This window comes from Aspergillus brasiliensis (assembly GCF_001889945.1).
Source record: "Aspergillus brasiliensis CBS 101740 unplaced genomic scaffold ASPBRscaffold_1, whole genome shotgun sequence".
Taxonomy (NCBI): Eukaryota; Fungi; Ascomycota; class Eurotiomycetes; order Eurotiales; family Aspergillaceae; genus Aspergillus; species Aspergillus brasiliensis.
In genome coordinates, this window is record NW_027137442.1 from 2,629,000 (window position 1) to 2,656,743 (window position 27,744).

At 48.9% G+C, this 27,744-nt stretch overlaps 9 protein-coding genes and 1 non-coding gene across 10 annotated transcripts; 7 read left to right on the plus strand and 3 right to left on the minus strand.

The window, feature by feature from the left end:
• The first annotated feature begins 19 nt into the window (after positions 1 to 19).
• On the plus strand, positions 20 to 856 carry ASPBRDRAFT_247822 (uncharacterized protein). Its single transcript, XM_067622090.1, has 2 exons — positions 20 to 140; positions 219 to 856. Coding segments are annotated over exons 1-2 (492 nt in total). The 5' UTR covers positions 20 to 139; the 3' UTR covers positions 710 to 856.
• Positions 857 to 1,003: 147 nt separating this feature from the next.
• On the plus strand, positions 1,004 to 4,100 carry ASPBRDRAFT_114259 (uncharacterized protein; the record flags this gene model as incomplete). Its single annotated transcript, XM_067616806.1, has 6 exons — positions 1,004 to 1,066; positions 1,129 to 1,555; positions 1,606 to 2,541; positions 2,836 to 3,209; positions 3,706 to 3,718; positions 3,934 to 4,100. 6 exons carry the CDS (start codon positions 1,004 to 1,006, stop codon positions 4,098 to 4,100), a joined length of 1,980 nt encoding a protein of 659 aa, XP_067484970.1.
• Positions 4,101 to 4,441: 341 nt separating this feature from the next.
• On the minus strand, positions 4,442 to 7,164 carry ASPBRDRAFT_166845 (putative alpha-amylase). Its single transcript, XM_067619594.1, has 9 exons — positions 6,710 to 7,164; positions 6,626 to 6,664; positions 6,454 to 6,569; positions 6,287 to 6,395; positions 5,998 to 6,226; positions 5,785 to 5,947; positions 5,579 to 5,725; positions 5,286 to 5,526; positions 4,442 to 5,208 (listed from the first exon to the last, which is right to left on the minus strand). Exons 1-9 carry the CDS (start codon positions 6,875 to 6,877, stop codon positions 4,510 to 4,512), a joined length of 1,911 nt encoding a protein of 636 aa, XP_067484971.1. The 5' UTR covers positions 6,878 to 7,164; the 3' UTR covers positions 4,442 to 4,509.
• Positions 7,165 to 7,886: 722 nt separating this feature from the next.
• Positions 7,887 to 9,961, minus strand: ASPBRDRAFT_50565 (uncharacterized protein; the record flags this gene model as incomplete). The annotated part of the gene is made up of 8 exons (XM_067626566.1): positions 7,887 to 7,954; positions 8,008 to 8,113; positions 8,165 to 8,987; positions 9,035 to 9,155; positions 9,206 to 9,303; positions 9,367 to 9,449; positions 9,506 to 9,642; positions 9,700 to 9,961. 8 exons carry the CDS (start codon positions 9,959 to 9,961, stop codon positions 7,887 to 7,889), a joined length of 1,698 nt encoding a protein of 565 aa, XP_067484972.1.
• Positions 9,962 to 11,398: 1,437 nt separating this feature from the next.
• On the plus strand, positions 11,399 to 13,156 carry ASPBRDRAFT_655525 (MFS transporter; the record flags this gene model as incomplete). The annotated part of the gene is made up of 3 exons (XM_067628558.1): positions 11,399 to 11,426; positions 11,562 to 11,621; positions 11,679 to 13,156. 3 exons carry the CDS (start codon positions 11,399 to 11,401, stop codon positions 12,887 to 12,889), a joined length of 1,299 nt encoding a protein of 432 aa, XP_067484973.1. The 3' UTR covers positions 12,890 to 13,156.
• Positions 13,157 to 13,732: 576 nt separating this feature from the next.
• Positions 13,733 to 14,698, plus strand: ASPBRDRAFT_25362 (acylglycerol lipase; the record flags this gene model as incomplete). The annotated part of the gene is made up of 2 exons (XM_067622167.1): positions 13,733 to 13,807; positions 13,868 to 14,698. The coding sequence occupies 2 exons, from the start codon at positions 13,733 to 13,735 to the stop codon at positions 14,696 to 14,698; spliced, it is 906 nt and encodes a 301-aa protein (XP_067484974.1).
• Positions 14,699 to 15,281: 583 nt separating this feature from the next.
• ASPBRDRAFT_191008 (uncharacterized protein) lies at positions 15,282 to 16,423 on the plus strand (the record flags this gene model as incomplete). The annotated part of the gene is made up of 3 exons (XM_067620316.1): positions 15,282 to 15,318; positions 15,439 to 15,542; positions 15,596 to 16,423. The coding sequence occupies 3 exons, from the start codon at positions 15,282 to 15,284 to the stop codon at positions 16,421 to 16,423; spliced, it is 969 nt and encodes a 322-aa protein (XP_067484975.1).
• A 106-nt stretch (positions 16,424 to 16,529) lies between these two features.
• On the plus strand, positions 16,530 to 16,998 carry ASPBRDRAFT_247890 (uncharacterized protein). The gene has a single exon (XM_067622091.1). It carries the CDS (start codon positions 16,636 to 16,638, stop codon positions 16,900 to 16,902), a length of 267 nt encoding a protein of 88 aa, XP_067484976.1. The 5' UTR covers positions 16,530 to 16,635; the 3' UTR covers positions 16,903 to 16,998.
• Positions 16,999 to 17,876: 878 nt separating this feature from the next.
• On the plus strand, positions 17,877 to 19,861 carry ASPBRDRAFT_71057 (uncharacterized protein). The gene is made up of 2 exons (XM_067629104.1): positions 17,877 to 18,079; positions 18,151 to 19,861. The coding sequence occupies exon 2, from the start codon at positions 18,319 to 18,321 to the stop codon at positions 19,801 to 19,803; it is 1,485 nt and encodes a 494-aa protein (XP_067484977.1). The 5' UTR covers positions 17,877 to 18,079; positions 18,151 to 18,318; the 3' UTR covers positions 19,804 to 19,861.
• Positions 19,862 to 20,085: 224 nt separating this feature from the next.
• Positions 20,086 to 20,165, minus strand: ASPBRDRAFT_t28. Its single transcript has one exon. It is a non-coding gene; the product is annotated as a tRNA-Pro (tRNA).
• Positions 20,166 to 27,744: the final 7,579 nt, after the last annotated feature.

A 27,744-nucleotide genomic window follows, 5' to 3' on the forward strand; every position in this document is an offset into this window, starting at 1 on the left:
CTTCAACTTCTCATTAATTATCATCCCTCAAGAACCACATTTCAACGGCCGGCTGGCATTAATTCGGGCACGGACCTGAGAAGAAAGCTGACTGGCTGATGGCCCAGCGCCCTCAGTTATCAGGTCCACGCAGCGAGTAAGTAATTTTTCCCTTCTTGGGCTGATATGGCGACCATGGCCAATGGATTGGGAAATTGATCCGAACTAACACTCAATAGTGGCCAGTAGTTCTCAGCAAGCGCCGCGCTGTTTCATTCCCTCCCTTCCGTCCGTGTTTCACCTTGGGACCACCAAACCATGGGTGACCCCGTTCTTCATTCCACCTGCCGCTCCACATTCTTCCATGCAAGCCCCCTCCATCATCATACTATCTATCCCGCGGGCCTTCGCTTGCTCTCGCGTGGATTGCTCGGCTTCGGCCCTCAAGGGGTTCGCCTTTTTTCGTGTGAACAGTCGTTCGTTCGTTTTACAACCTATCTCGTCCTTCCTTGGTTCCATTGTGTCCGATCTTTCGTCTCTTTCTCTCTCTCTCTTTCTCTCTTGTGCTCATCAGCAATTGCGATCGGTGCAGCAGCACGCGCCAGGACCCCCTTCCCCTATCTTGGCACGTTCGCCCTACCCACTGAAGCTAGCCGCCAACGTCGCAGTTCGAGCGTCACCAGAACCTTTTACACCAGTTCAATGGCTATTCGAAATGGATCCGCAGTGATTGACAGGTCGCTCGTTTGACCTCGGACAACAGCAACCTCTCAGCGGTTATGCGCAATTGTTGTCGATAGTCGCTGGCCGTACTGCTGACGCTTTCTCTCTTTACTTGGCGCGATCTCGTACATTTTGAGATTCTGTCTTCCTCCTCTCACACTCATTACTCTTTCGCTCTCGTTGCGACCTCGACTTCGCCCGGCTGGACCGACGGAGTATCACTCTTTTCCTCCTCTGAAAGTAACCCTTCTTCACCTTCCTTTTCTCATCGTGTACTGGCGACACCGGATTGATTCCCGACATGTTTTGCTCTGGAGATAGGGAAAAAGGGCCCGTGGCCTTGGAAGAACAGTGGGACTACATTGTGAGCTGAATTCATGAATTGGTCCTCCTAATGGGAATGCCGCTGACACTGACTGATTACAGAACCTCGATGATTTCAAATCAGAGTCCTGTCTATCCCCGTTCTCATACTTCTTTCTCTATGTCTTCCTACTTATCTCCATAGCCGTGTACGGAGTCGACACTTTTACCGCTGTCAATTTGCTTGCTTTCTCACGATGGGCGGGCCAAATCGAGCCTGCAATTCCTTTCAAGATATCGCGATGGATCTTCGCCGTTTGTATCATCATCTCTTTCGCACTCTTGATCTACCGATGGATGCGCGCCATTCGTGCGATGCGTTCCGGGAGTATCGCTCAGAGCTACCTCGACTCTCTCGCTGTGCGCATTCAGAGTATTCGAATGGGAAGCAACGGCCGTGGATGGAGGCGGTTCCTCGTGTTCGCCGAGCTGACCAAAAGTAAGAAGGGCGCAGAATACGTCGCCCTCTTCGCATACTTTTCTTTTGAATGTGAGAGCCCCTGCCTCTTTGAGTTGCAAACGGATATTGACATAGGCTAGCTTGGATGAGCACCCTTTTTGCCGACGGCCCACGACAAGTTGTTAACGCCATCACCCTATACTCCGTGATGCAGATGGATCTACTCCCTGGAGGCAGCAACACTACCGACGAGGGCGGGTCCACAGCTTCGCAACTCTTTTACAATATCAAGATGCTGGCGGAGGATAACACCGAACGTGCTGTCGTCCTGATCGGTATGCTCTTTACCTTGGTCATTTGGGTCTTGTCAATGCTCAAATTGATCTTGGCTGTCGTACTCTACCTAATCTTTCTTTTCCACCATATTCCGTCGGAGGATGGGTCATTGAAGGCTTATTGCAAACGGAAAATCAACAGCCGGCTCACTCGTATTGTCCGGAAGAAGGTCAACAAAGCTTTGGCCAAAGGCGTGGCCTTGCAAGATCGGAAGCCTACCAATCCAAACATGGGTCTAGACAAACGGCCCACTTTACCTTCAGTGGGAGCCGGTGGTGACGATAAGACACCTATTGTCACGACGATCTCGCGCACTACAACACAAACTACTCTTCCGGCTTACACTTCACGTCCTGGGACGGCAGCTCCAGATCGCAATCCTACCTTGCCAGACATCGGCGCATTCGATGATAAGCCTGCCCTGAGCCGAACTATGACTGAATCGTCAGCATACTCTGACGCAGCTTCGTTGTCAGGAAGCACCGCTGTCTCAGGGTACAGCCCACTCGATCGGCATGGTACGCCGGCGCCACCAGTACCGCCAGTGCCACCACTTCCGAAGCAAGGCCCTGCCCCGATGCCACGCTCCCAGACCCCAAGGATGCCGCAGAATTTCAACCAAGCACCTCCGCGACCGGGATACAATAGTCCGATGGAGCGGTCATCACCAGCGCCATCTATGCCGCGCACTCAGACGCCCATGTCGAGATCCGATTTCACACCAGCGCCTCGTCTGCCCGGTCAGCAGCCGGGACCCGTCCCGCGTTTGCAGACTCCAGTATCGCGACAAGGTTTCACGCCTGCACCTCCAGCGCCTGGATACGGGCCGATTGACAGGGCGTCGCCAGCGCCACAAATGCCGCGCATACATACCCCTGTCTCAAGCTATACGCCAGGCCCGGGATACGGCCAGAATGATCGTTCCACGCCGGCACCGCAAGTGCTGCGCAACCAAACTCCCGTGTCGCGTTCTAATTTTACACCAGCTCCTGGGTATGGGCCAATGGGTCCCGGCTCACGAGGTCCTAGCGAAGGCTACAGGCCATTTGAAGCACACGAGCCTCATTACGATCCTTATGGCCCTCCGTCCACCACTCCTTTCCGTCCATACAGCCCGGCAATTGATCCGAACACTCGTTCTTTGACCCCAGGGTCTTCCTTCCCTGCTGATAGAGCAGCAGCCCGAACATTCTCACCATTCAGCCAGCCTGGCGCAGCCCCTTATCCAGCCCAAGAAAACGGTTACCCGCTGCGATCGCTAAGTCCACCTACTTCTAGCGGTTTTCACACTCCCCACGCCGCTGCCCCTGCCGACGCACTGGGTAGGACGTTGTCACCAGTCAATTCAGCAAGTGGGAACGGCTATGTGGCGTTCAGTCCTGCAGCCAATGCGTCACCCTCACCATTTGTTAATGATGCGATTTCGGCACACGACGAATACAGCCATGAGCATCCGGAACATCTGGACCATGGCATGCCATATAACTCCTATAGCTCACATGAAGAGCATGCGAGTGGCTATGTTGCGTTCAACCCTACCGCTAAATCACCCGTGTCCTCCGACTTCAACCATGCTTCTCCGTCCGAAGATCAAGATGAAGCGCATATCGATGTCGCCCATGAGTCCGCAGTGAGACCAAATTTGGAGTCTCACGAAACGTCGCAACCGGATGATAACTATCTTGCTTACAACCCTTCTGCTTCAGTGGAGTCCCCTCAGGGACATGCTGAGACTCATGGGGAGAATATCGAAATGCATAGCGGCACTGCCATTGCGGACAACTCGGAGGAACACCGTGTCTCAGATGTTTCGCATGATGTGCTACAGTCTCATCTCACCCATGATGATTTCACCCCTTCGTCTAGAAAGTCCACCGAGTCCGAAACTTCTCTTCATTCGCAAGGACACCCCGAACAGTCGGGTGCAGAGCAGATGCATGGATTAGAGGTCAGGCCTGTTTCTCCGCTGAGCTTGGGCGATTTAACGCATGCCAATGATGGCTATGCAGCTTTCAACCCCTCAGTCAGCTCACCTGCGCGGGCAGAGACCGAAACCAGACCTTCCAATGACCACACCCAATCGACTGCCACTGTTGAAAACCCCTTCATGAACTCCGACCACGACGAAAAAGGAACCTCGGAACGTTATGTGGCCTTTAGTCCTTCCGTGAGGTCACCCACTACACCCACACTACCCAACATCGCGTCATATGAGCGCAACGGACCATCAGCAGCGAGGACGATGTCCCCTCAAAGGGAGAGTTCGCACGTGAAGCCACATCGGCCGGATTTTATCTAGATTCGAATCTAGTTTTCGTTCTGTAGCTGGACTTCTTTATGACACCAGGAGAGCTGGCTGTACTTTGTTATGATTGCATTCTACCAATGAGCAAATGCTCACGAATTGTTAAATACCCTTTGTTTTTCCAATATTTCATGTTTTTTCCTTCCATCTTCTCCAGTTGGGTACTCAAATCAGAGACCCGGAGACTTTTGTTCATGCCTTCTGGCTACTTGCTAACTTTGTACTTACCCAGATGAATACATCGAATATCATGTATAAATCATACTTCTTTCCCCTTGGTCTCAAGAAACAAGTAGAATAAGTAGTCCAATCCAACACTAACAATTCAAACATACATACAACCCATCGCATTCAACACAACGCAACCAACCAACCCAACCTCATCAAACCCTCGTAAAAATATCTACCTCCACGTATCCACCACCGTCTCCCCACTCCCACACTCCGGCACCGTATACTCGCGATTCGGATCACTTTCCCACGTCACACTGCCCCCGGACTCCACCTTAATAAACTTATACTCGAAGGTCGTCCCCACCGGCAACGTCACCGTAACCGACCACTCCGGGTTACTCGACGTATAATCATCCGCCGACAACTTCACCGCATCACTCGTATCCCAGTCCCCGAGCTGCGAGATCGATCCGCTGAGATAGATTTCTTCTCCGTAGGTGGTGGTTACCAGTTCTTCGAAGGTGATGGGGATAGCGGTGGCGGAGGCTGTGCATGATGATGATGATGAAGAAGAAGACGTCGTTGACGTCTTGGATGTGGTTGTAGCTGTGGCTGTGGAGGTAGTTGTGCTGGTAGAAGAACCGCTACCACCACAAAGTGAAGAGTCATCAACCACCGACGCAGGGAGCAACACCCTCGGTAATCCCGACGCCATCGGCACAGGGATATCGCCGTTCGAGTCCACCGTCACGGATGTGCAGGTGTACGCTTCGATGAGCTTTGTGCCGGATGTGTAGCCGCTTCCGCTGAGGGTGAGGGTGTAGCTGCTTCCCGAGGAACCTTTGTTGGAAAGGACGGTTATGACTTGTGAGCCGGAGGTGCCTTTGCGCATTGCGATGGTGTTGCTGTCGGTGTAGATGGGGTCGTTCTGTCCTCTCTGTTAGTATCTGGGGTTGGGATTTGGGGTTATGCTTGGGATGGGGGATAGGATTGGGGGTAACGAACAGCGTAGGTAATGTAACTTGAGTCTGCTGCGATGGCTAGTTTGCGGATCGCGTTCGTGGTGGCTATCCAGGTGTAGAGCTCCGCCGAGGTGTCGTATCCCGAGAGCCAGGTCGCTTCGCGGTTGTAGGGCACGTCGCCGCCCGAGTAGTGTTGTTCTTCGCCGGCGTAGACGATGGGAATGCCGTCGGAGAGGAAGATGTAGCTGAGGACGTTTTTGGCTTGGGAGTAGTCGGATGTGTAGCTTGGGTCTGCTTTAGTTACTGAGGGTGATTATGGGAATGGAGGGGACTTACTAGGCGAATCGGGGATTGTCGTGATTTTCGATAAAGTTGCCGAGTAGTGTGGGATCGGAGCAGTCGCTTGCCACTGATTTGATCATGTTGTAGAGGTCGCTGATGCTGCCGCTGGAGGATTCGAAGGCGTAGAGGAGTTGCCAGTAGCTGGTTGGTTAGATTTAGCGATGTTTATTAGGATACAGTGTAGTGGGTGGGGGATGTACATGGGGTAGTTGAGAACGCCATCTAGGTAATCCTGGTATGGGCAGTCGAGGGCAGGATTGCCGTTGTCGACTTCGCCGACGCAATATACTCCTGCTGCTTCTTGGTAGCCCGGGAAGAAGTCTGGTTCGACTTCGAGGACACTGTCGATGCGGAGTCCGTCGACTGAGCTTGACTTAGTATGCCACATAATTCTATAGGCTTAGGGGTCGCACCTGAATAATTAGATACCAGGTCGGCTACCCAGTCATACCAGATTGTTCGTACGACAGTTTCAGTGGTGTTGAGATCCGGCAAAGAGACAATGGTGTCGCCCTCCCAACAATCCTGGACCATGGTCAAGTTGTCCCAATCCGTGATAAGACAGTATGGGTGAAAGTAGGAGGAGGAATCAAATGGGTCAAAGACGCTGTAGTCCACATCGTTGCCGCTGCCTGCGTAGCCCTGGTACAGTTATTGTTGGCATTTGTGATTCGTGAACATGGATGCTGAAGCAGCACTTACCATGTGGTTAGGGACGACGTCTATCATGAGATACATTCCACGAGCATGAAGAGCATCTGAGAGAGACTTGAGATCGTCTGCCGTGCCAAAGTTGGAGTTCACATCGTATCTGTCAAGTCAGCTGCGGTCTGGAATACGTATAAAATGTATAAAAGAAGGGAGCTTACATTTTCTGCTGCCAGTATCCATGATAAGCTTCACCATCTGAAGTATCCTGAGGCAGCTGCTCAGTGATAGGTGAGATCCAGATGGCCGTGAACCCCATGCCCTGGATGTAGTCCAGCTGTGACAAAATGGTTAAAGAGCACGTCTTGAAAAGTACAACGTGGAAGGGCATACATGGTTGATGATTCCCTGCCAACTTCCACCACAGTAGATCTATTCATGTCAGTAGATGAATGATGAATGTATTGCAACACATACTTGATCCCCTGTATTGCACGTAGCCGTAGTCGAATTGTCCGTCCTACCGAACCGATCCGTCAATAGAAAGTAGATAGACTGAGTGCGCCATTCTGCAGCTGACAGCCCAAGAGCCAGCTTCCCCAGTAGGGACACAGAAAGGGCAAGAATTGAAGTTGACAATCTCATAGCTGCAAATCAATCTCCTGACAAAGTGACAGAACAATCTCCCAAGCACAGCCTGGCAATGCAGGGAATGTTGTCCCTGACAACCATTCTTAAATATTTCATCCAGCTGGCCTCCAGAGCCTTCTACACCTTGCAATGAAGATCAACCCACCCAGTACTCTTCTGATCACATTTGATGCTTAATGGATGCCAAATGAATCCGGCAATTAAACCAGCGGCCAGGAACGGGTTTATACAACACTCCTCATTGGCTGAAACTCCGATCAGTTCGGGGGCCAGGGTTAGATCCTGGCCCCCTATTTGTTACAGAACAACTAATCTCCGACGAACCGTTAGACTAGCTAAATACGCAACTTAATGAGAGCTGAATCAACTCCCGAACCTTGTTCTGACTCGTGAAGGACGTGACGGATTCCTTTGGGGCGTGGTGTGCCGGGGTTAGCAGGGTAAGCTGCAGGCTGCCTGTTAGGGCGCCTCGCTTCGCCAAGCGAGATGAATTCCTGCAGGCTACCCTGGTAGACACCATAGGGCCCTGGGCGTGCGGAGAGAATAGATTAAACTTGCATTTACAAAAAGTTAAAGCCCGTCTCATGTTGCACTGCAGCTGCAAGGCGATGGAGCATTTGACGGGGTATCCTGGCTAATGGCTGCAGCGCACAGTATATTCTAACGCGCGTTCACGCCGAGAGAGGTTTAAACTGCCGACAACTCTCTTGGAATGTGAATATCACATGCAATTACTTCAAAATGCCGCTCACTGGGACTAGTCAGCTTTCCGACCGGAGCAGGACCTGCAAACAGGACCTCGGACGCATCCCGCGCTGCCCTGGAGGCCGATGCCTGCCACCCGGTCATGTCATTGGGCCGATATAGCCGTGTTTTCGTAAGTCGGTCACTTTATGGACATTGTTCTATTGTGGGAATGATTGTCTTATATTTTTCTTCTATCGAATACCAGCCTCGACGAAGCGATTGGCAGCTCCTAGACTACCAGCTTTGTGCTAGTTCCTCACAGTTGGTGTTTCCTGACCGTCCAGGCAAGGACCGATCCTAGGAGCGAAAGAATGAGGGAAAACACTAGCATCAAGTCAGTAAGGTGGTATGATGAATGCATAAATTACACAACTTACAGTAAGTGTAGCGGAGGCCAGTAACATATCCTTTCACCACTATATCTCGGACATGGCCCTGCAGACCGTTGATATAGCTCGTGTCGGACAGGGCGCGCTCAATGATCTTCAGAATTCATTAGTAAGAAAGCAGAAAAGGTGGTGGAACACTACGAACCTTCTTGGCTCCAGGACCAGTCAGATGCTGTTCCATCTGGCGCTTGAACACCATCCCCAACAGACTGTTGGTGACAGTCACACCAGCCGTCATGGCGAAGCTAAATAAGAGGAAATAGCCACCTGTTGCCATGGCCACTTCCTGTGGCATCAAAAAAGCCGTCATACTGACGAAAGCAGCCGCAGAGCAGAAGCCAGTACCCATACCACCGGGAATGATGTACAGGGACTCCCAGAATCCAGTATGACCGTTCCAGCGGAAGAAAAGAAGTAGGTATGCGACAGACGCTACGAGACCGGCAAGAATCAGGAGGACCTTGAATTGTCCAGTACGGCGGATGAAGGCTCCCGCGATCAAGCCTCCAAGCGTGTTTCCGATCACAGCGGGAACTAGATGCCCTCCAGCTACGGTGGCAGAGGCTTGCGACGTCACCTGGAAATATAACGGCACGGAGAACATCATTCCGACTTGAGCGGTTATCTGCAGCGATCCAATGAGGTAACTGGGCGTCACGTTCGGCTTCCGCAACATGCGAAGTTCGAAGATCGGTTCGGGGGCTACGTAGAGCTCGACCAGGACGAAGGCGACGAATGCGGATAGACTGAGAGTTGCGAGGATTGCTGTCGACAATGACGCCCATGCGAAGGACCGCCCTGCTTGGTCCAGGATAACAGTACTAGTGATAATGCCAATAGCAAGGAGGAACGTTCCAAGGAAGTCGACGCGGCGGATGCTCTTCTCAGTGGCTGGATTGGCGAGCTTGAGTTTCCATATCACCAACAACGCTGCCAGAGCCGACAAGGGCCCCTGGATAATGAACGACCTTGGCGCGAGTTAGTGAGGAAGGCGACCCAGAGGCGCAGAGCATACCATCTCCATCCGATTGTATCGGTCAGCCATCCACCAATTGGGCCACCTGCGCTACGACCCAGAGTCATCGCGATATTGATGTATGCCCGCCAGTGGGCAACATCTCGACGGGGAACAATATCTGTCTATATTCAGTGACGATTTCTCCAGCATGATAGCCACCTAGCGTACCAGTGATGATTATAGAACCCATTGCCATTATTCCAGCACCTCCAATTCCGCTGATTGCACGTCCCAGTATGACGGTAGGCATTCCTCCACCGATGCCGCTAAGTAGGGAAACAGGTGTCAGCACGATTTAGCAAATCAGCGTAGCAAGAACGGATGCCTACCTGATAACACATCCCAGGCCGAAGAAAATATATGCCCAGAGCAGCAGTGGCTTGCGACCGTAGATGTCACTCAGCTTACCGTACTATAATATCACCGTCAGTATCGCCCGATCTTCCTGAATATTGTGTAATAGCTGACCATCGGTTGGGCAGCGCATAAACCCAAGGTGTACGCTGTCGCTAGCCAACTCGCATCCCGCAGTCGATCGAATTCCGAAGATATCTTGCCTGTTGTCGCCATAACTAATGTCATATCCGCGTTGGAAATGAACTCGCCTGGATGATTGTCAGTCTCACTCAGACAGGACAATAACAGCGGTGAGGGCGACATACCGAGCAACAACACTCCAATCACCGTACTGATACTGGTTAAAGCTTTCTTCACATTGTCATCAGGCGACTCAGGTGGACTGATCAGCGGCCGTTCCTCATCGCTACCATGGCTGCTGTGCGCATCGCTAGTGAGCCCTTTTGTTATGCTGCTGTAGTCCGTTGTGTTTGCGCTGGGAGTCGCGTGCTGCGCCGAAGAATTCAAGGGTGTTCTCTCATCGACATTCGCGCCCAGCGGATCTGGACTAGAAGCTGTGACGGCCATGATATCTGGGATTTCCGGCTTGTTCGAGGTGTGTTGAGGACGTCACAAAGCCGGGGACTGAAACCTTGCGTTTGCGGCATGGAAGTTCGGTGAGAGATAAAGTTAGTTATGGGCAGCAGGAGCTGATATGTTTTCTTTTCCGTAGCCGAAGCAGGGTCCGGGAAAAGAAATAATGCATCCACGCAGTCATCCATTCCGATATTTCCGCTTATCTAGGGAATCTAGCCCCTCCTGTAGCGAATTTGAAGCATCAGTATTGGCTGTTGAATGTGTCACTCAGAGGATAAGCGATGACACCATCGGGGGCAGATATACGATCGAGAGCTGCTAAACCCCTTAGGGAAAAGTGAGTGCACGGATGGGTCAACCGGCTGGGGCCATTATAGGGGAAGAGGCAGAAGCGCAAATGATAGTGGTGGAGGAAACCAGAGTTGAGCTCATTGAAGTGGAGCAGCACGCCATGGCTGGTCCCGATGGCGAACCCATGGTGGACTGGGTGGCCTTAGCGCCTGGGGGTCAGGGACAGCCGAGTGACCCGACAATCCGGCAGTTAATCCAGCCTTCCAATCACTTCAACCTTGGGGCATGTCAAAACAAAGTTATAAGCTTCAATGAGAGAGGGAGAGGTTGATGAACAGTCAGTGGGACAATTACAGTGCGACCGATGGCGACTTCCTCCTTAGTCACGTGTACTTGTTCGGAGTGCGAGCGACCCTTCCGGATGAGCGTAATTATCCTGGAATAGTATCATTTAGCAGCACTTCTGTGGATCCTGCTCTCATGTCGCCTTTCTCATTGTTGTATAGCAGTAGTACTAGTAGCGTGGAAAGGCATAGTGATATAATATAAAAAGGACAAAAAACTATCGAGAGGGTTGCATATGACTATCGTCAAACGCAGCGAAGGGCAGAATACAGAGTGTCACCATCTATACTGCCTGGTAAAGTGCTAGACAGAGCGGTGTTCAGTCATGCATTGTAACTAGTACCAGACAGAACTGAGTGACGAGCTGCCTGGATCTGGCTGAACATATCTAGCAAATCTTCTAGGAGGGTCGATGGCCTACTCTTTCCGTTTCAGTGCTCACTCCTTGCTACTTTTAACTCACTAAATAGATCTGAGCATGCCCTGAGCACACTTGAGACAATCTGAAGTCATCACTGAGCTTAGAGTAAGCAAGAGATCAAATACTCTAGATAGATGACCTTTTAATATTTACTTGTACTTGATAAACTTGGTATTGTCAAGAAGAGAACTCCTCCATCATCTTCCCATAGACCTTAGACCGCAAAGACACCACAATCTACCCGGGAGCGAAAGAAACAGGCACCATCACGGTGCAGCAATTGTGGTATAGTTGGACATACATGTAGAAAATGCCCTAGTAAATTAACTTCTTCCGTATACACAGTTTAGTTGATGTGAATAAGCAATATAATGCTATTGCGATCTATAAATGCTTCAGGTTTATGTTTTTAGATCATTCCTATTGTTCCAAATGCTCTCTCGGGAAAGGCCAAGCTACCCTTAGGGGAACGTGAGTCTGCTCGTTGGTTGAATTCATGCTGGTTCTCGTGTCACTGACTAAATCTATTCGCAGAAAAACGTTGGACTTCGATTCTTCTTGCGTTGTATGGTGCAGCGATGACCATGGCCTCTCGTAAGTTTTTCACTTCCCTTTAGCAGCGGACACTATGTGTGACACGACAAAACCTAGTTCTTTGCGGATATCTTGTGGATCGCACTGCATCACGCCGGTGGCTTTTCATAGCAGGGGTCGCGGTATTAGCGGTTGCCACGGCGCTTCTCTGCATTGGCTCACACCTATCTCTATGGATTCTGGGGCGTTTACTCCAGGGCGGAGCTGCTGCGGTGGTTTGGACAGTTGGGTTGATACTACTAGTGGATCGATATCAAGAAGATACACTGGGCAATGCGCTGGGTTATTTCGCCATGTCCACCGTAGTAGGAGCCACTGCTGGGCCGCTTTTGGGGGGAGCCCTTTATGAACATGCGGGCTACTACGCCCCATTCGGACTAGCATTTGCGCTGATAGTTGTGGACCTAGCCCTCCGGATGATGGTCATCGAAAAGGAGACAGACCAGGTAACATTCGACCAGACGGACATGGAGCTTTCGCAGATATCTGTCGATGAGCGACAATCAGACCATCAAGACAGTCCTCCCGCTGCTACGGCCGCTTCGGCAGGAAGGAAAGGAGCCAGTGCTTCCAGTCGAGAAGACGACACATCAAGCGATCTCGAATTCATGGACCCTTCATCACGAAGCTCGTGTCACCCAACAAATCATAAGGCAGTCTTCGCTCTACTCCGGTCTCCGCGGATGGCTCTGGCGTTAACGGTCTATTTCCTTCTCTCTACGACTCTAACGGCATTCGATAGTGCATTACCACTCTTTGTCCGTGATACCTTCGGTTGGAAGCAAACTGCTCAAGGCCTTATATTTATTCCCCTGATGGCGCCACATGTTCTTGATCCCGGCATTGGGTACATCGTGGACCGCTGGCCTAAGACCCGCTGCTATCTGATTGCGATGGGTCTATTGACGATGGTACCGGTAATGGTAAGCCTGCGATATATTACCGAGAATAGTGTTGGCTATAAGGTTCTTCTCTGTACATTATTAGCACTTATCGGCGGTTGTGTCGAACTAATTGAGACACCAACCGTGGTTGAAGTGACGAATCTTGCACTTGAGGCATCGACGGCAAGGCCTGGGGCGCTAGGTAGGAATACCGCGGTTGCATTGGCCTGTGGGCTCTGTAACAGTGCCTTTGCTGCGGGTTCTATGGCAGGCCCCTTCTTGGGAGGGTTCATTCGGGATCATGCTGGTTGGAAGACCATGTCGTGGGCGCTGGCAGTGCCGATGGGAGTGTGGGGGATCTTTGTATTGTTATTTCTTCGCTAAAAGGGCGTGCCCCATACGGTTGGTGCTTCTACAACCCAGCCGGATACAGAACTAATTAGATTGTCTGTGGTCTAGGAAGCAAATGAATGACCTGATATCAGCTACATAGATGGATAGTTAGATACAGGACTAGATTGCTATACCAAGTGAGGTACGGGATATCTGAGGAAAATTCCTTGGTCCTGTCTTGGCTTGGGTTTCCCTTAATATATTATCTTCAGGTTTTCCCAAACTGTAAGATGAATGCAAAGACACATTCTCTATGGGACGATAAACAGACCTTGAAAGCTGAGAAGTCTTGTTTTACTCTCTATGCCAGATGATAAAAGCCAAAGATGTTGAAGCTGAAAGTCCTTGCAGGTTGGCTTAACAGGATACTTGGACTGATGCTTATCAGATGGATGTCCGGGGCAGTGTTTGTGTACGGAGTCGACCCACAGTACCCGCCAAATTGTCACATTGGGTGCTGACACGGTCTTTAGTAGGCAGTGTTATAGCCAGTCTCCGCTGACTCAAAGCTGTAGCCTATCCGTTGATGACTTCATGGGGTGTCATCTGATTGGGATTTAGCAAAGCTGCCATACAGCATCTTGGTATGACTGGCGCAAAAAAAAATAGCCGTACGGCGTGGAGGGTGGCCGCCTCAGGCGACCCGCTGTCCTTCTTGGCGGTGTCGGTGCTCACGCGTCGATCTCTTGCCTTTTCCTTTCACCTCCTCCAGTTTCTCAGCCGAGGTCTCTTTTTCGACCTTGCAACTATCAAGCTCGCGACGTTCCATTCATTCCGCCAACTTGCTTCATCATCAACCCCCCATCGCGTCTGGTTATTGTCTCTCAGTGTAAAATGGCAGACATCACGATAACAGAGAGCGAGTTTAAACTCCCGGACGGGGCCGTCCTCTACCAGAAGACCTGGTCGGTAAGGCACACCCTCAAAATCACATGTCAAGTTTCACCGACATCCTAACCTCTTCATCAGCCCGCTGCCCCCAAGGCCAAATTAGTACACTTTCATGGTTTCAGCGACCACATCAACAGTTACAACAACTTCTTTCCTTTACTAGCACGCCGTGGTATCTACTGCACAGGTATTGATGAGCGTGGCTGGGGCCGGTCGGCTCCGCAAAAGTCCGACCGGGGCAACACAGGGCCAACCTCATTGGTACTAGCCGACATGGCCGCCTTCATCAAGGACCAGCAGACCAATGTCTTCCCCGAGCTCCCCTTGTTTATCAACGGTCACTCCATGGGTGGTGGCATGGTAGCCACTTTCGCCTCAACTAAAGAGTATCAGCCGCTTGTGTCCTCACTTCGCGGGATCATGCTGTCGGCTCCGTTGATGGGGCTGACTCCCGAGCAGACTCCCAGTTGGATAACGGTATTCGTGGGCCGGCTGGCGGGCAAGCTTCTCCCCCACTTTCAGCTCGTGGAAAAAATGCGGGTGGAGACGCTGGTGCGTGACCCGGCTGTGCAAAAAAGCCTTAAAGAGGACCAGTTGAACCATGCCACGGGAACACTGGAGATGTTCGCCAATATGCTGGACCGTATGATGGACCTGGATAAGGGCAAGTTGACCCTTGTTGATGGAGTGCAGTCGGTCTTCCTTGCTCACGGAACTGGGGATAACTGTACCAGTTACGATGCCAGTAAGAGATGGTTTGAGCGGGAGACGGCTCGTTTCCCTGAAACAGCGAAGATGCACAAGTCCTACGATGGATGGAGTCACGTTTTACATGCCGACCTGCCCGAGACTTACCCGATATATGCGGAGGATATGGCGACCTGGATCCTTGAAAAGTCTGAGGCTTAGACAGGCATCTTCTCGGCAACGAAGCACATGCCCTCATTTCGGGACTATAGTATATAATATTGAGTACGTTTGTGCCGAGTGTCCTTTCATTGATGTTGTTTTCATTTTGGGGGTAATGATATTGTCATGATTTCGTTAGTAGTATTATGGGTTATGAATCGTTCGTACAACATACTAAATCCAAGTCACCAGAAGTCAAGAACTGAGCTGAAGCTGGCATATCGTGAACTGATAAAGATCAACGAGCGGTGTAGAGCCATGTGGCTGTGCCTGACAAGAAAAATCAGAGGATGCAGATCCCTCTTTGACAACGGTTTCACAATACGAAGCCAGGAAGCGACTAACAGCAAGATCCCGTCAATCAAACCAGGCACAGGATGCCGACTAGAGTGAAAGAGGAATGGCAGACCCTTGGAACTGGGGCTAAGCCGCTGCTTACTGCTTCGGGCCAAGCTTTGGCCCCCACGCGTCCCCTGGAACAGCCTCATTCTGTCTTTTCTCTAAATAAGGCTGCCGGGTCGGAACTGTTTTCTGTCAACACTCAGTTGTCTACACTCACTGCAGTGTAGATTTCATTCTCACGATGCCGGTGCATAACCCGTTTCCCTCATCTTTGCGAAGTACGTATAGTCTTACTTTGATGTTGAGCTTCTATCATGAACTGTCCCGGCTTCATGCCGATCTAGAAAATCGCGTCTGTCGCGTCGGTCAAAACTGACAAAAGCTACATCAAACATCAGGCGAATGCGACAAAGCAGCCCAGATCATCAACTCTTTCACAAATCCCGATGCCTTGGGGAGCCCGGGCCGCACCATCCCACGAAAAACCCTCGCTAGTGCCAAGGTACGCTCCGATCCGGTGCTCTCATCGCCATTACCGTCACTGACAAGTCAAAGGGCCTCGCCATCCTCACAGTTGCCAAAGCCGGATTCCTAGGATCGGTGCGTCTCGGTTCCGGTATTCTCGTCGCACGTCTCCCCGACGGGTCCTGGTCCGCCCCATCAGCCATCGCATCCGTGGGAGGTGGCTTTGGTGGGCAGATCGGCGTCGAATTGACAGATTTCGTCTATATTCTACAGAGCGATCAGGCAGTACAAACGTTTGCGCGGCTGGGAAGCGTAACACTGGGTCTCAATCTCTCTCTAGCAGTGGGACCGGTCGGACGCAATGGAGAAATGGCGGGCGCCGTGAGCACCGGTGGTGCCGTAGGAATATTCTCCTTCGCGCAAACCAAGGGCCTTTTCGGTGGTGCGAGTGCCGAAATGAGCATCATCGTTGAAAACAGGCTAGTGAACCGAAAAATGTATGGGGATATTGTCAAGGCTCGGGAATTGCTGAGCGGCGACGTCTCTCCGCCTGACGAGGTCAGCAGGCTTATGCAAGCGCTACAATCTGATGTCTTCGATGCTCCTAGAGCCAACATTACTCGTGAGCAGGCATCAAGGGAACCACCTGCGGAGGTTACGATAGACATCCCACCGCAGTCACCATCGTCCGAGGTGGCTGAACGGGTATCTGCGTTGCCGTCTGTCACGCCTAGCGAAATTCATGAGGCACCGCCATCAGAGCTGTCTCCTGCTGAGGCACCATCTAGAGCAGTGTCACCACTGAGGCCAACTGAGATGTCTGGTCCAATTCAAGAGCTGGACTCCACGCCGGCACAGCCCAAACCTACGGTTCCGCACAGCCCCGTTTCTCCTGCCTCGGCTACTCCCAATACTTGATATCCTTGAATGGTACTGGGAGAGTGAGAACCCCTCGAAGAGTGTATGTTAAGGTCGAGCCAAACAAAACCACGGACAAAGGCGTGTCACCATTGCCGTCGGAAGCCAATGATGCGAGAGCGCTCATATATCGGAAATAGCACTCAGGGTGCGGGTGTTTCGCGCCGATCACAGCTGGTTGATAACAGCTTTGTGGCATGTGACGAACGGATATGAGCAAGGAGACAAATCGTTGGCGGTACGCATATTTAATACTCGACAATGTAATATTCATTATACCCTCTGTTACATACGGCGTCTTAATCAAAAGAAGAAATGAGAGAAATCAATCTCTTACCATGCAAACAAAAAAGACCCGTACTATAGTGCCGAATCAAGATAATATCGCCAACATCGTATGCATTTATCGTGTGAATTACCCTAGAATATCCAGTTCAGTACCAGAATATCGTACATGTATCTCATACTCGGGAGAATAAAGTTTATGCGCGTGCTCGATATGTCAATTGTGCCACCGATACTGATAAGGTGTTATTTAGATTCAGGACTAGACTATTAATCGTGCATGACGGCATGCATGCTGCGTCCCACTCCTATGCCTGATTGAATTTTCTGACTCGTGGTGGATACGGGTGGCTTGTGCCAGCTGATAAGCTGTCTTAGATTCATTGTTAGCCAATGGTCATTCTGTTTCTTCTTTGTAGTTGGCCACTGTTTGAAGGATTCTCATCCTTCAAGATATATTCACCAGTAGGCCACCGAGATCGTAGCTGGATATGGAGAAGCACTGAAGTATAAACTTATAGATAGAAATTCTTGAGCCCGGAAAAGAGGTACCTAGGCATCAATCCGAAAATGAAGCTTCGACTTATAATCTGTGCTACCTATAGATTAACCTTTTCATAAAGTGAAATTTGAATCTTTTGTCATTTTACTTTTCTCTAATTTGATAATATTATTGTCATTATTATTTCTCGGTTCAATTCGAGGAATTATCTATTTAAATCCCGATAACTAACACCAGTAGTAGAAAATGGAGATGCCTAGAGAAATTTTGGGGGTATATAACTGTGATAAGATCCCGCTGCAGCTTGCAAATGGATAGAGGTAGGATAAATCAACCATTACCCTAAGCCGACGCTTAGAAAGAACTAGGCTCTTATTTCAGAGTATACTGCATTAGGCTAGATGAATATGATAGTTATATGACAGCCAGGATTGTGAGGCTCAAATGTCAATTCAGGAACGCTTGTCTTGGCTGGTTGGACCAGTCCAATCAAACTGCCGAGCGATGTTACTCTGTCCCACCCACGAATATGACACCGTTTCACCAAACCCTACCCGACGCAACATCCCGATTCGACGACCTAGTTGCAAGGTGCCAATGCCGCTGGGATAAATACCTTTAGCGGCGGTAGTGTAGAGGTTACCATGGTCGGTGTTCGAAGACAAAGAAAAGTCGGGTCCTTCCTGTTCCGTTGGCTGAAATGCGATGCGACTCAACTCTGCTGGCTATTTTTCAATTGTCCTTCTTTCACCTCAATACCTCACTATTCATGACCTGTACCTATTATCTACTAAATGCTATGATCCGATGCTATCGACTCTCTCCATAGCCAGGCTAATCACATGACGTATTGTACACCACCACTTGAGGTTTGTCTCCTGTCAGTGCTATACATTAGCCGAAAAAGTGATAGTAACACCGGATATTGACTATGAAGTAGTCGTCCTTGTCATTCACCATCTAGGCTGCATCACTTGATGATCGGTGATGGAGCGGCAGACACAGCCATCAATACCAGAACCAAATAGAGCGACATAAATTAGACTTATTGCCCCATCAAGGCCAGCTGCTTCTGAGCTTGAGCTTGTCAGAATACTGCATCACCGCCATGGAATCCATCACTAAGGAGAACATATATCTTCCAATTGTTGTGGTGGATGAAATCCTCGAGTATCTTGATCTGGAGACCATCAAATCCCTTCGACTAGCCGATAAAACATGGAGTGATCTATGCTTGGGCCCACGTTTCAAATCTTTCATGCGGCACCAAACTACTGATCTGACCCCACAGAGTCTGGAGTCTCTCACAGCTCTTTCCCGCCATGGCATCCTGCGTACAGCTGTCAAGGATCTGACGATAGTCGCAGTGGTCTACGATTCTTCTCTCATTCAGAAAGTTCTCAGAACCAGTCGATGTGAAGATGAAAAGAATACTCCATGGATAACAGCAAGGGAGTGCACACTCGATGAGCTGGCCCAAGCGGAGGTAGATCTAGCATGGATGGAGGAAAAAGCTTCGAAGCACCAGCTGATTCATGAAGATCACATTGTGTCGACCCTAGAAGCCGTATTCAACAACTTGAAGAGTCTTGATTGGGTTGCTATGGAAGCCAGAGTTACCTATTCACCACATCCCAATTTTTTCAGGTCCAGAGGTGACTGGCATGCTATCTGGCTCAAAGCAACCCAAGTTTACCACATAGCCATGTCTGCGATTGCAAAAAGCACATTCAGACTCAATGACCTCTTAGTTTATCAAAACCCAATACGCTGTGCCATTCCATCCAACGAAATAACCGCCCATATGCATACACTCGACGCAGCCGGTTGTACCTTTGCCTCGGGTCAGTCGATCAAAAACTTTTCAATCGACCTATCAACACGAATAGATACCAACCCAGAAAGACTCTCCAAACGAAAAGACGACATGGAAACATGGGAGCGCGAAACCCGCCGAAGCTGGCACGGGTGGAGGCCGGGAACCCTTCTGGCGAGTCTTAATCCCGAAGTGAACTCTGACGACAACTATCCTGGTGTTGCCTATTTGTTACAGAAAATGCCAAATCTAGAATCTCTGACCCTCAGGCTCCGTTGTACAGTGATTGGGGATATCAGCCTATACTATCGGCTGTTTGAAGAAATTGCTAGCAAGGTCTGTCTTCCACGCCTCAAGACACTCCGTCTGTTCGGTATCTACGTCACTCTAGACTCCCTGCTATACTTCCTGCGCAACCATCCTGATATCGAAGTACTGTGGCTTGAAAAGGTGAATCTTGTCTCTGGCTCGTGGGATCCTGTCTTTGAGGAAATCAGCAAAATGCCACGTTTGACTAAGCTCGTTTTGGCGAGTATTGCCGAGGCAGGGCGGACTTTGAATGTAAGGCCAGCTGAGGATAAAGAGGACCTAAGTGACCCGTACAATACAGATTACTATCTTGGCACCAGAGGCGTCTTTGTTCACCGACGAGAGTTTGACGCGTGTGACATCCGGAAGGGATTCAAATTCAACACAGAGTATCAGGGTGCGCCGCAGGGAACTCATGGTTTTACTTCGTTTCTTGTATTTGACCAAGAGCATTATGGACTTCCTTAGCTTAGATACACTCAAGGCTTCTTAGATATGCCATCATCCAGCTTACTTAACTTCCCCCCTTCAATGGTCGATGAGCACTGCCTCTCGCTAACCTAAGAAAGCTAGCGATTCTAGTAGAACGACATGTCCCCACGTAACCAACGTATCTGGATGACCTTCCGAGTTCTAAATTAATTGTTTAAAGTAAACAACTAGATCACATCGATATTGCAAAAGATGTTCGGAAAACCTTTGGTAGGGCGTAAGTGACCAAAAAGCAAAAAAAAAAAAAAAAAAAGATCGGGCCCGAACCGCGATTCGAACGCGGGGCCTCCTGCATTTCAAATCCCGAAGCAGGAATCATACCACTAGACCATCCGGGCTGATTTGAAAATTTATTGGCTGTGTATGCTTCATAAGGAGGGGAGAAAAGCCGTAGATGAGTTATAGCTGTCTAACCGGCGATTGTGAGGGGCTGGCAGTTGACGATCTCATAATCACATAGTAAGCTTAAGTGGCGTATTCTGATTCTGGTGTTTTACCGGATGGCCTAGCGGTATTAGGATTTCGAAACCTGGAGAATCCACTCTGAGAGCGCACTATGAGTAGCCTCGCTAAAGATAGACATGATAGGATGTCGGGATATACCATTCTCAGCTATAGCAGCCATCTTTGGCTAGTAGTTGCTGCTGTCTCATTAGTTGTGGTGTTCTATTATGGATAGCACCTGTCGAGGTAGCTTCCTTCCTGATGACCCTTACATATTGCAAGGATGGTGTCACTCTGCCGTGCATGATGTTAGAATGACAGGGGTGACAGTGCTTCATGACCTTTGGGGGACGCGGGTGGGTAATAAGTTCACTTGTCTCACGGTAACATGAGACATTTGCCTAAGCTGTTATTGGAAGTTAACAATATGTTAACAGCCCTTATCGACCACTTGCTTTCACCCGGACATCTAGAGCTTCCCATGGCCCTAAAGTGGTGATTAAAGTTCTCAAGAAGGGCGTGAATATCGTCCTTTTCAGTGATATTCACGACTTTCCGTGTGCACAGCTGTCACTCATCGCAATGAACCAGCGCTGCAATCGGTAGAAACCGTTTACACTTGCCCAGTATGCCAGGTGAATCCATTCACGAAGATGGGAACCCTTCATAAACACCAGAGAGGGCTCAGACATATAATCCCAGGCGAAGCCTGCAAAACCTATGCAGATTCCTCTACCCTAACCCAACACTCTGTGGTTGTCCACATACAGTGTCATTGTCTACATTGTTTGAGTATATGACAACTCTATCTTCAACTATCAAAATGTACCAGTCTTCTTTGGCACCAATGCCATGGGACGCCTCATCATCCTCTTTTTCTTCAGATGAGACCATGTCAACAGCAATGACGAAACTCTCATTGCAGGAACAGAATGTTCAGAGTGCATCAAAAGCCATCGACAAGGCAGCCTTACTTAGAAGGCTTCAGGCAAAATGTCACTCACCGACTCGTCTTCGAACCGAAGGCATGGTCACGAATACATGCCCAAGATCCGACCGCCCCCAGTGGAAAGGGATAATTCGCATGGACCTGTTCAAGCACACACCAGGTCCGCACTATAATTATAATCGCGGCAAAGCTGGCCATCGCAAAGCCAGGGACGCAGTCGTGATCGACTGCGAAATGGTGCAAGCGGAAAAGGGACGAAGGGTAATCGCCTATCTCGCCGCCGTGGACTTTCTAACCGGCGAAGTCCTCATCAACAGTTATGTTGATCCCCTCCGACGAGTACACAACTGGAATACTCGTTATAGTGGCATCACAGCCAAAGCCATGAAGAACGCCAAAGCCAACGGCAAAGCCCTACGTGGGTGGATGGGAGCGAGGAAAGCCCTGTGGGACTGGATCGATAGCGATACGGTGCTGATTGGACATGATATAAAGCATGATCTCAATTGTCTGGGGATGGTCCATCCTCGGATCGTCGACTCCGCCATTCTCACAGCAGAGGCTGCGTTCAAACCGCGGCGGGAATTTTTGCGCCTTCGGAGGATCTGGTCTCTAAAGGTTCTATCCAGGGTGTTCCTGGATAGGTATATTCAAAACAGCTCGAATGGGCACAGTGCGCTACAAGATGCTGTTGCCACAAAAGATGTTGTCATGTTCTGCCTCGAGCAGCCGGAATATTTGAATAAATGGGCGGGGTTTGCCCGTAGTGGATGGGACACGCCAGAGGATTTTGCGACTCTGAAGTATCTTGTCGAAAACGGTGTAGACCACTCAGAATATCTCTGAGGTAGGGTTATGCACTGTACACTTACTCTCGGAATACGAGATGTGTTGTTATAGTTGATGATACTGATTCATGGGATGATGGTTTCTGTCCTCTCAAGACATGGTATTAGTTACAAAATTGGTCAGATATGCCTTTGTCTATTTCTGACTATTATTCTATTGGCTGCTCATTCCTTGAGCTGTGCACGCTAGAATATTTGCTTAAGCTGTGATTTGGGTTATTTTCGGAATCGACATTCATTCTATCGAACGTGTTATCCTGTTGACGACCACTGATAGATAGATTAAACAATTGAAGAGGAATCTCACAAGACAATTCCTAATTATACTATTTCCTGAACGGTCTGTTCATCATGATCCCATATAACCATGTAGGCTTCTTATTTCCATTTAGATGACTGCAAAGTATTTAGTAGAAAGTATACTCAATGATCAGAGCCAGATCCCATATTCGGTAGTACATTGACGATGGGATTTGCCGAAGAGGATAACAGCTGATCAGCTATATTGTTAGGCATTGAATAACCTCGATATAAAAGATTCAGCCGCACACACTAACGATCACAATGCATGACGAAGGTGGGGCAGCTGAACTGGGGTTATCGTCAGGATCAACTTCAGCATTACCTGTCTTGGTATAGTTCTCCAGTAGTCCAATGGACGTGCTCTGTGGAGAACCCCGTAGTTAGTTGCTAACACTAGATACTCTTCGCCACCGAGGCTGAAGAGTCTCCAATTTGCCAGTTCAGATAACGAGGTATGTGTAAAGGGTTTGTGTAATGGTAGTATTCTTGCTATTCGATGATAGCATTGTTTAGTAGTTTTGAATTGCTGGCTGGATGTGATGAATGAGCTTTTCAAGTCTACAGTAGGGGCAAAAGCAATGTTAAGGTATACGTAGCATCTACAACCATAATGATGATCACCTATGTTGATGTAGTGTAGAACCAGCCATTCAGACTATCAATTTCATCTATCAGAGTATAACTATAATTTGTACTCTGACTCAGAGGCAGGGGCCTGAGAAGGGGGTAGTATGCAGATATCTGTCCTCGAGACTCACCTGAGTGGTCACTGGGCTCAGTCTATATGCCCAATTAGAACCGTCTACGACTAGTTTCGCAATGCATCTTGTAACCCGGTCCATAGATGGGATCATCATGCATCCTTTCTCCATTGAGGGAAGTGGATCCCTGGTGCGGCATATTCCGATACCATCTCCGCGAAATCTTGCGCTGAATATCTATTTGGATAGATCCTTTGATTGTAGCACAATGCGTACTCAATAGTCGCCGTTCTCGCGGTCTCGGGGATGATTGACTAGGTCAGACTGGTCTTGTACAAGTGACACTTTGAGAGCTCTAATTGTCAGTGGAAGTGCCTGTCCCGGATCAAAAATGATTTTACGGACCATATTGGTGAAGCAACGATCAGAATTTGCAATGCACATAGCAGAAGTTCTCACTTACTCTGAGCTTCAGTATCAGACTTTTTGGTGGATTAGACGAAGGAGGTCTGTTGATGTTACACAGCAACTAGGATCTGAACGTGGTTACTGAGGAGATGCCCTCGACATTCATGCAAGTGTGTGATTAGACCTACATCAAACTTGCCACAACATCCTGATGATGTATCTATCACACCGAAAAGAAGCAATATCCATTCGAGATCCACGTGCCTAATAATCACGAGATTCCTGACTACGATCAAGGTACTTATAGCCGCTCTCATATCAACCTCCAACTCAACCAATACTCTCAACCCATTTCTCTCAAGTCATCCCAGCAAACCCTTTCCACCAACAAACATGAAGTTCCTCTCCATCCTCGTTGCCAGCACTCTGGCCTTGTCGACCTCAGTCCAAGCTACCGACTGCACCCAAGGCATGAAATACTGTGAAAGTGTCTTGCTAGACATCGGTAAAAAAAAACTTTTATCATCGTATTCTTACCCAAGTATTCCGTACATCTGCTAATCTATGGGGCATTAACCAGACTACGACAAATATATCAAACTTATCCCACCGGCTCTAATCAAGGGCGGCATACTCAATATAGCACAGGGAGGTTCAGTTTTGTTTTCGTGTGGTAGTGGTGGATCAATTACGGTTGACAAGGTGTGCAATCTGTGGTGCAGCAACGCAGGTGTTGGAAATAATGACTACTGTTGGCCGTGAGCGTGCCCTGCGTGGACTCTGAGCGCGGAACGAGTTTTGATCTGCTTGTGGTGGTGGTAGCAGGTAGAGGCTGAGGATGGTGCGATAATATAAGGCTATTGGGACCCAGAGATTGCTTAATGCGTTCTCTGCAATATGAGATAGTGTCAGCGTAGACAATGCAAATATATCACTAGCACTATATATCATGTGGTGGGACTGAAACTCACGACTACTCAATGCAGTTCTTCCCATTCACGCCTCTTTATTTTCGCGATTCTCGACATATACTACGTGAAGCAACACCTGTATACCAGATTCCGGGCGGTGAATAGCGAGTACTAAAGGCGCTTGAATAGGATAAGGAGAAATCCCATTAGTGAAATAGCCAGATTGAAGCATCTCGCAACGCTTACTGTGAACAGACACCTGCACTGGCTCGGGTGAATATTGTATATCATTATGGAATTGCTGCAATGGTGTCAGTGACTGCCTCGTATCTAGGGATTACTATATAAACCGATCCTCTGCCCCCTTCCTGTTGAAAATTCCAATCTCTTTGACAACTTCGGATCATACCTACGCCTAGGTAAAAGAAGAAGAAAAATATCATAATATTTCTTTTGCTCAATTGACAAGATAGTCAGTACCTTCAGATTAATCGAGACATCCTTGCCTATTCTTCTTTTATGTTCTCTACCACAAGGACTGCTTATATACCTGGGTATTATGATGGACAAGATGCTATTGTAATATCCATCATATATCAGATCTTAGGGGCCGGAGATATATTGTCAGCCGTCATACACCAGTACCGGACTGTGACTAATGGAAAGTAGGATAATGGACATTGGACTGGGCACGGTCTTCTTGAGTAGTAACCCGCTTTCCTTGGAAGTGTATAAAAAGCCTTAATGACCATCTACAGTGGACAGGCCGACCACCTCGAAAACTCAAAACATAAATCGGCAATCTATGAATGTCAGCATTCAGAAGGAGATATTGTCTACATATTCGACTGTTGCTCCGCAGGATCAATCGCCATGCAGGATAAGTCCCCGGCTCCTGTCGCTTGCGATTAGGGCCAGGAAAGTTCGGCGCAGCTTAACTGGTCATTTGCAAAGCTCTGATCGACACCTTGATGAACATCGGTGGTAAAGCCCAACATTCGCCCAAGATTGTGCACGGATGGTAGAATGTGTCACCCGAACCGGCAAGGTTCCTCAGGGTCTTGAGACTAAAGGGTCTGCGTAGTGCCCTCAGTCTGACATGGTTTTTTTTTCTTTTTTTCTTTTTTTCCTAACAAAACTCCATCTACCACACATACACATACACATACACATACACACATACATTCGCAACAATGAATATCACCCAGGTAAGTCGTATCCCTAATGACGAAAGCTACATTCTATTCTATGATACTAACGCTGGCGACTCACATAGATTATCAAGAAGGCGATTTTCCTACCGGGAAGCATCGGCGGGGCTGGCCCCCGCAAAAGCAAGGTGGAGAAGAAGAAGAAGGCCAAGAAGGAGGAAAAGGACATCTCAAAGATGTCAACAGAAGAGAAGGTAATACCAATTTACCAAAATAGTTTGACATGATCATAGTCTAACTTGTGGATTTCAAATAGAAAGAAGGAATATTAAGACATCACCAAGATGTCAAAGGGGAGGAGGGATACCAATTTTCCAAAAGAAGAGGACAACTCTCACCTGGAGCTGTGTTTTCGAAATCTCGCCTCCTTGAAGCCATACATAACTGTCTATTTGTGCATTTTGGAGACGCTTATTCGTGGATGATTAAATATTACCCTGGACTGACATGATCTATGATTACAGGGCGCTATTGATGCTCATGAAGAAAAGGGAGCTGAATACTAGGTTGGTCGTGGTGACGAAACTATCGTCAAAACGGTATTTGTTCCTCTACTTGGGTGTGTCTGTTTTGTTAAACAGAAGATCGGCGAGGTCGCACCATTAAGGTTTGAGCTTCAGGCAGATTGCTGCAGCTGCGTTCACTACATACACAGATGATGTGCCATGGTTATCGTGTGCCATGATCAAAACAAGGCAGCTCCTCCAGTGCCGAACTGCGTACCGATGCAAAGGCTCATAGACGATTTAGCCGATGCTCCTCACAATTGGTACTGCTAGTTTGTCGCTATTATTACTTTGGTTAGTAGGGCCAGTGACCAAGAACGGAACGGGTACAAAGTACTTTTCGACCGAGACTTCGTCTCGGAATACACTGTGCCAGTGGGAGGAGGACCTTGCTCTACAAGCGGCTTGAAGACAAGCAAGACACCACGTCTCGCGCGACGACGAAAATCGGGATCCCTGATGAAGGGCAGATCTGAGGCGGATAATTCGTCACAAGAGCGCAAGAAGAACCATCAAGAAACGACGACATATGGAAACTACCGAGGAGAAATCTCAAAATCTAACCATGAATCAATCTTGCCAAACAAGGCATTGTTGAGAAGAAATAATTACTCTTTGATTTGCGGTTTGCCTTTCAGGCGAGAAATTCTGTCCGCCAAAGAAGACTGTTGGTTATGATAACTGTGGCTGATGATAGCCGTGATGAAACCATATACGGGTACTTCTCGCAGGTAACGAGGACCAACAGCAGACGCAGGCGGCAAGCTTCTGTTGGCTCCCAGCAAACAAAGCCCCGCATGCCAGGTCATATCGAAGACCGAGTACTCCTGTGTATCGACTGACTTGAAGGGGGAGACTTCGAAGCCCGATTTTGCGGCTTGGCAGCGATGGCTTACGCAGATTGTACCGCGGGAGGTATCGAGGGTAGATATCAAGGTTAAGGCGGTTTTCGAGGCGTTTTGCTATCTTTTGTTCACAGTTCCAGTTGAGATATGGACAACGCTCCCTCCAAACGGCTATAAATGACTTACCTCTTATGTCACTTCAACTAGGTAGATCTCCTGAGCCACAATATCTAGCAGTGGCTAGAATAAAACAGAAGGTTGTTACCAAGGTTGTACTTGGGTCATACAAGATATACTACACACCAGCTTTGAACGCAGCTGACTGGAGATCTGAAAGTGCAAGTCTAGGGCGGTAGATTTGACAAAACGTATACTGAAAGCTCCTTCCAGTAAATAGAGTGACAAAATCCAGAAGGGCACCTGGCGGCAACGGGCAACAATGTATGTTGGCTGTTCGTCGCTGTGACCTTCAGGGCTAGAAGTTGAGAATACAAATATGTACACTCCCGCCCAACTGAGGGTTTGGCCAAGTGTCAAGATACTGACAAACTACTACAACAGAAATACTGGCGCTTGAGTTAGATGTTGTTGGAGGAGATGGAGTATTGCGAAGCATGTCAATGATTTGGAAATGGACAGGAAGACACTGTGTGACGAATCAGACAAAATAGGAGCCTTCTGTTCCCCGCTCATTTGCTTACTTTGGCGTCGTATCTCCTTGGGTCGTATACGCCCCCGCTTAGGAGCTATGCTAGAATGAGCAACTTTATTGGTAGACAAAACCGCTTGGT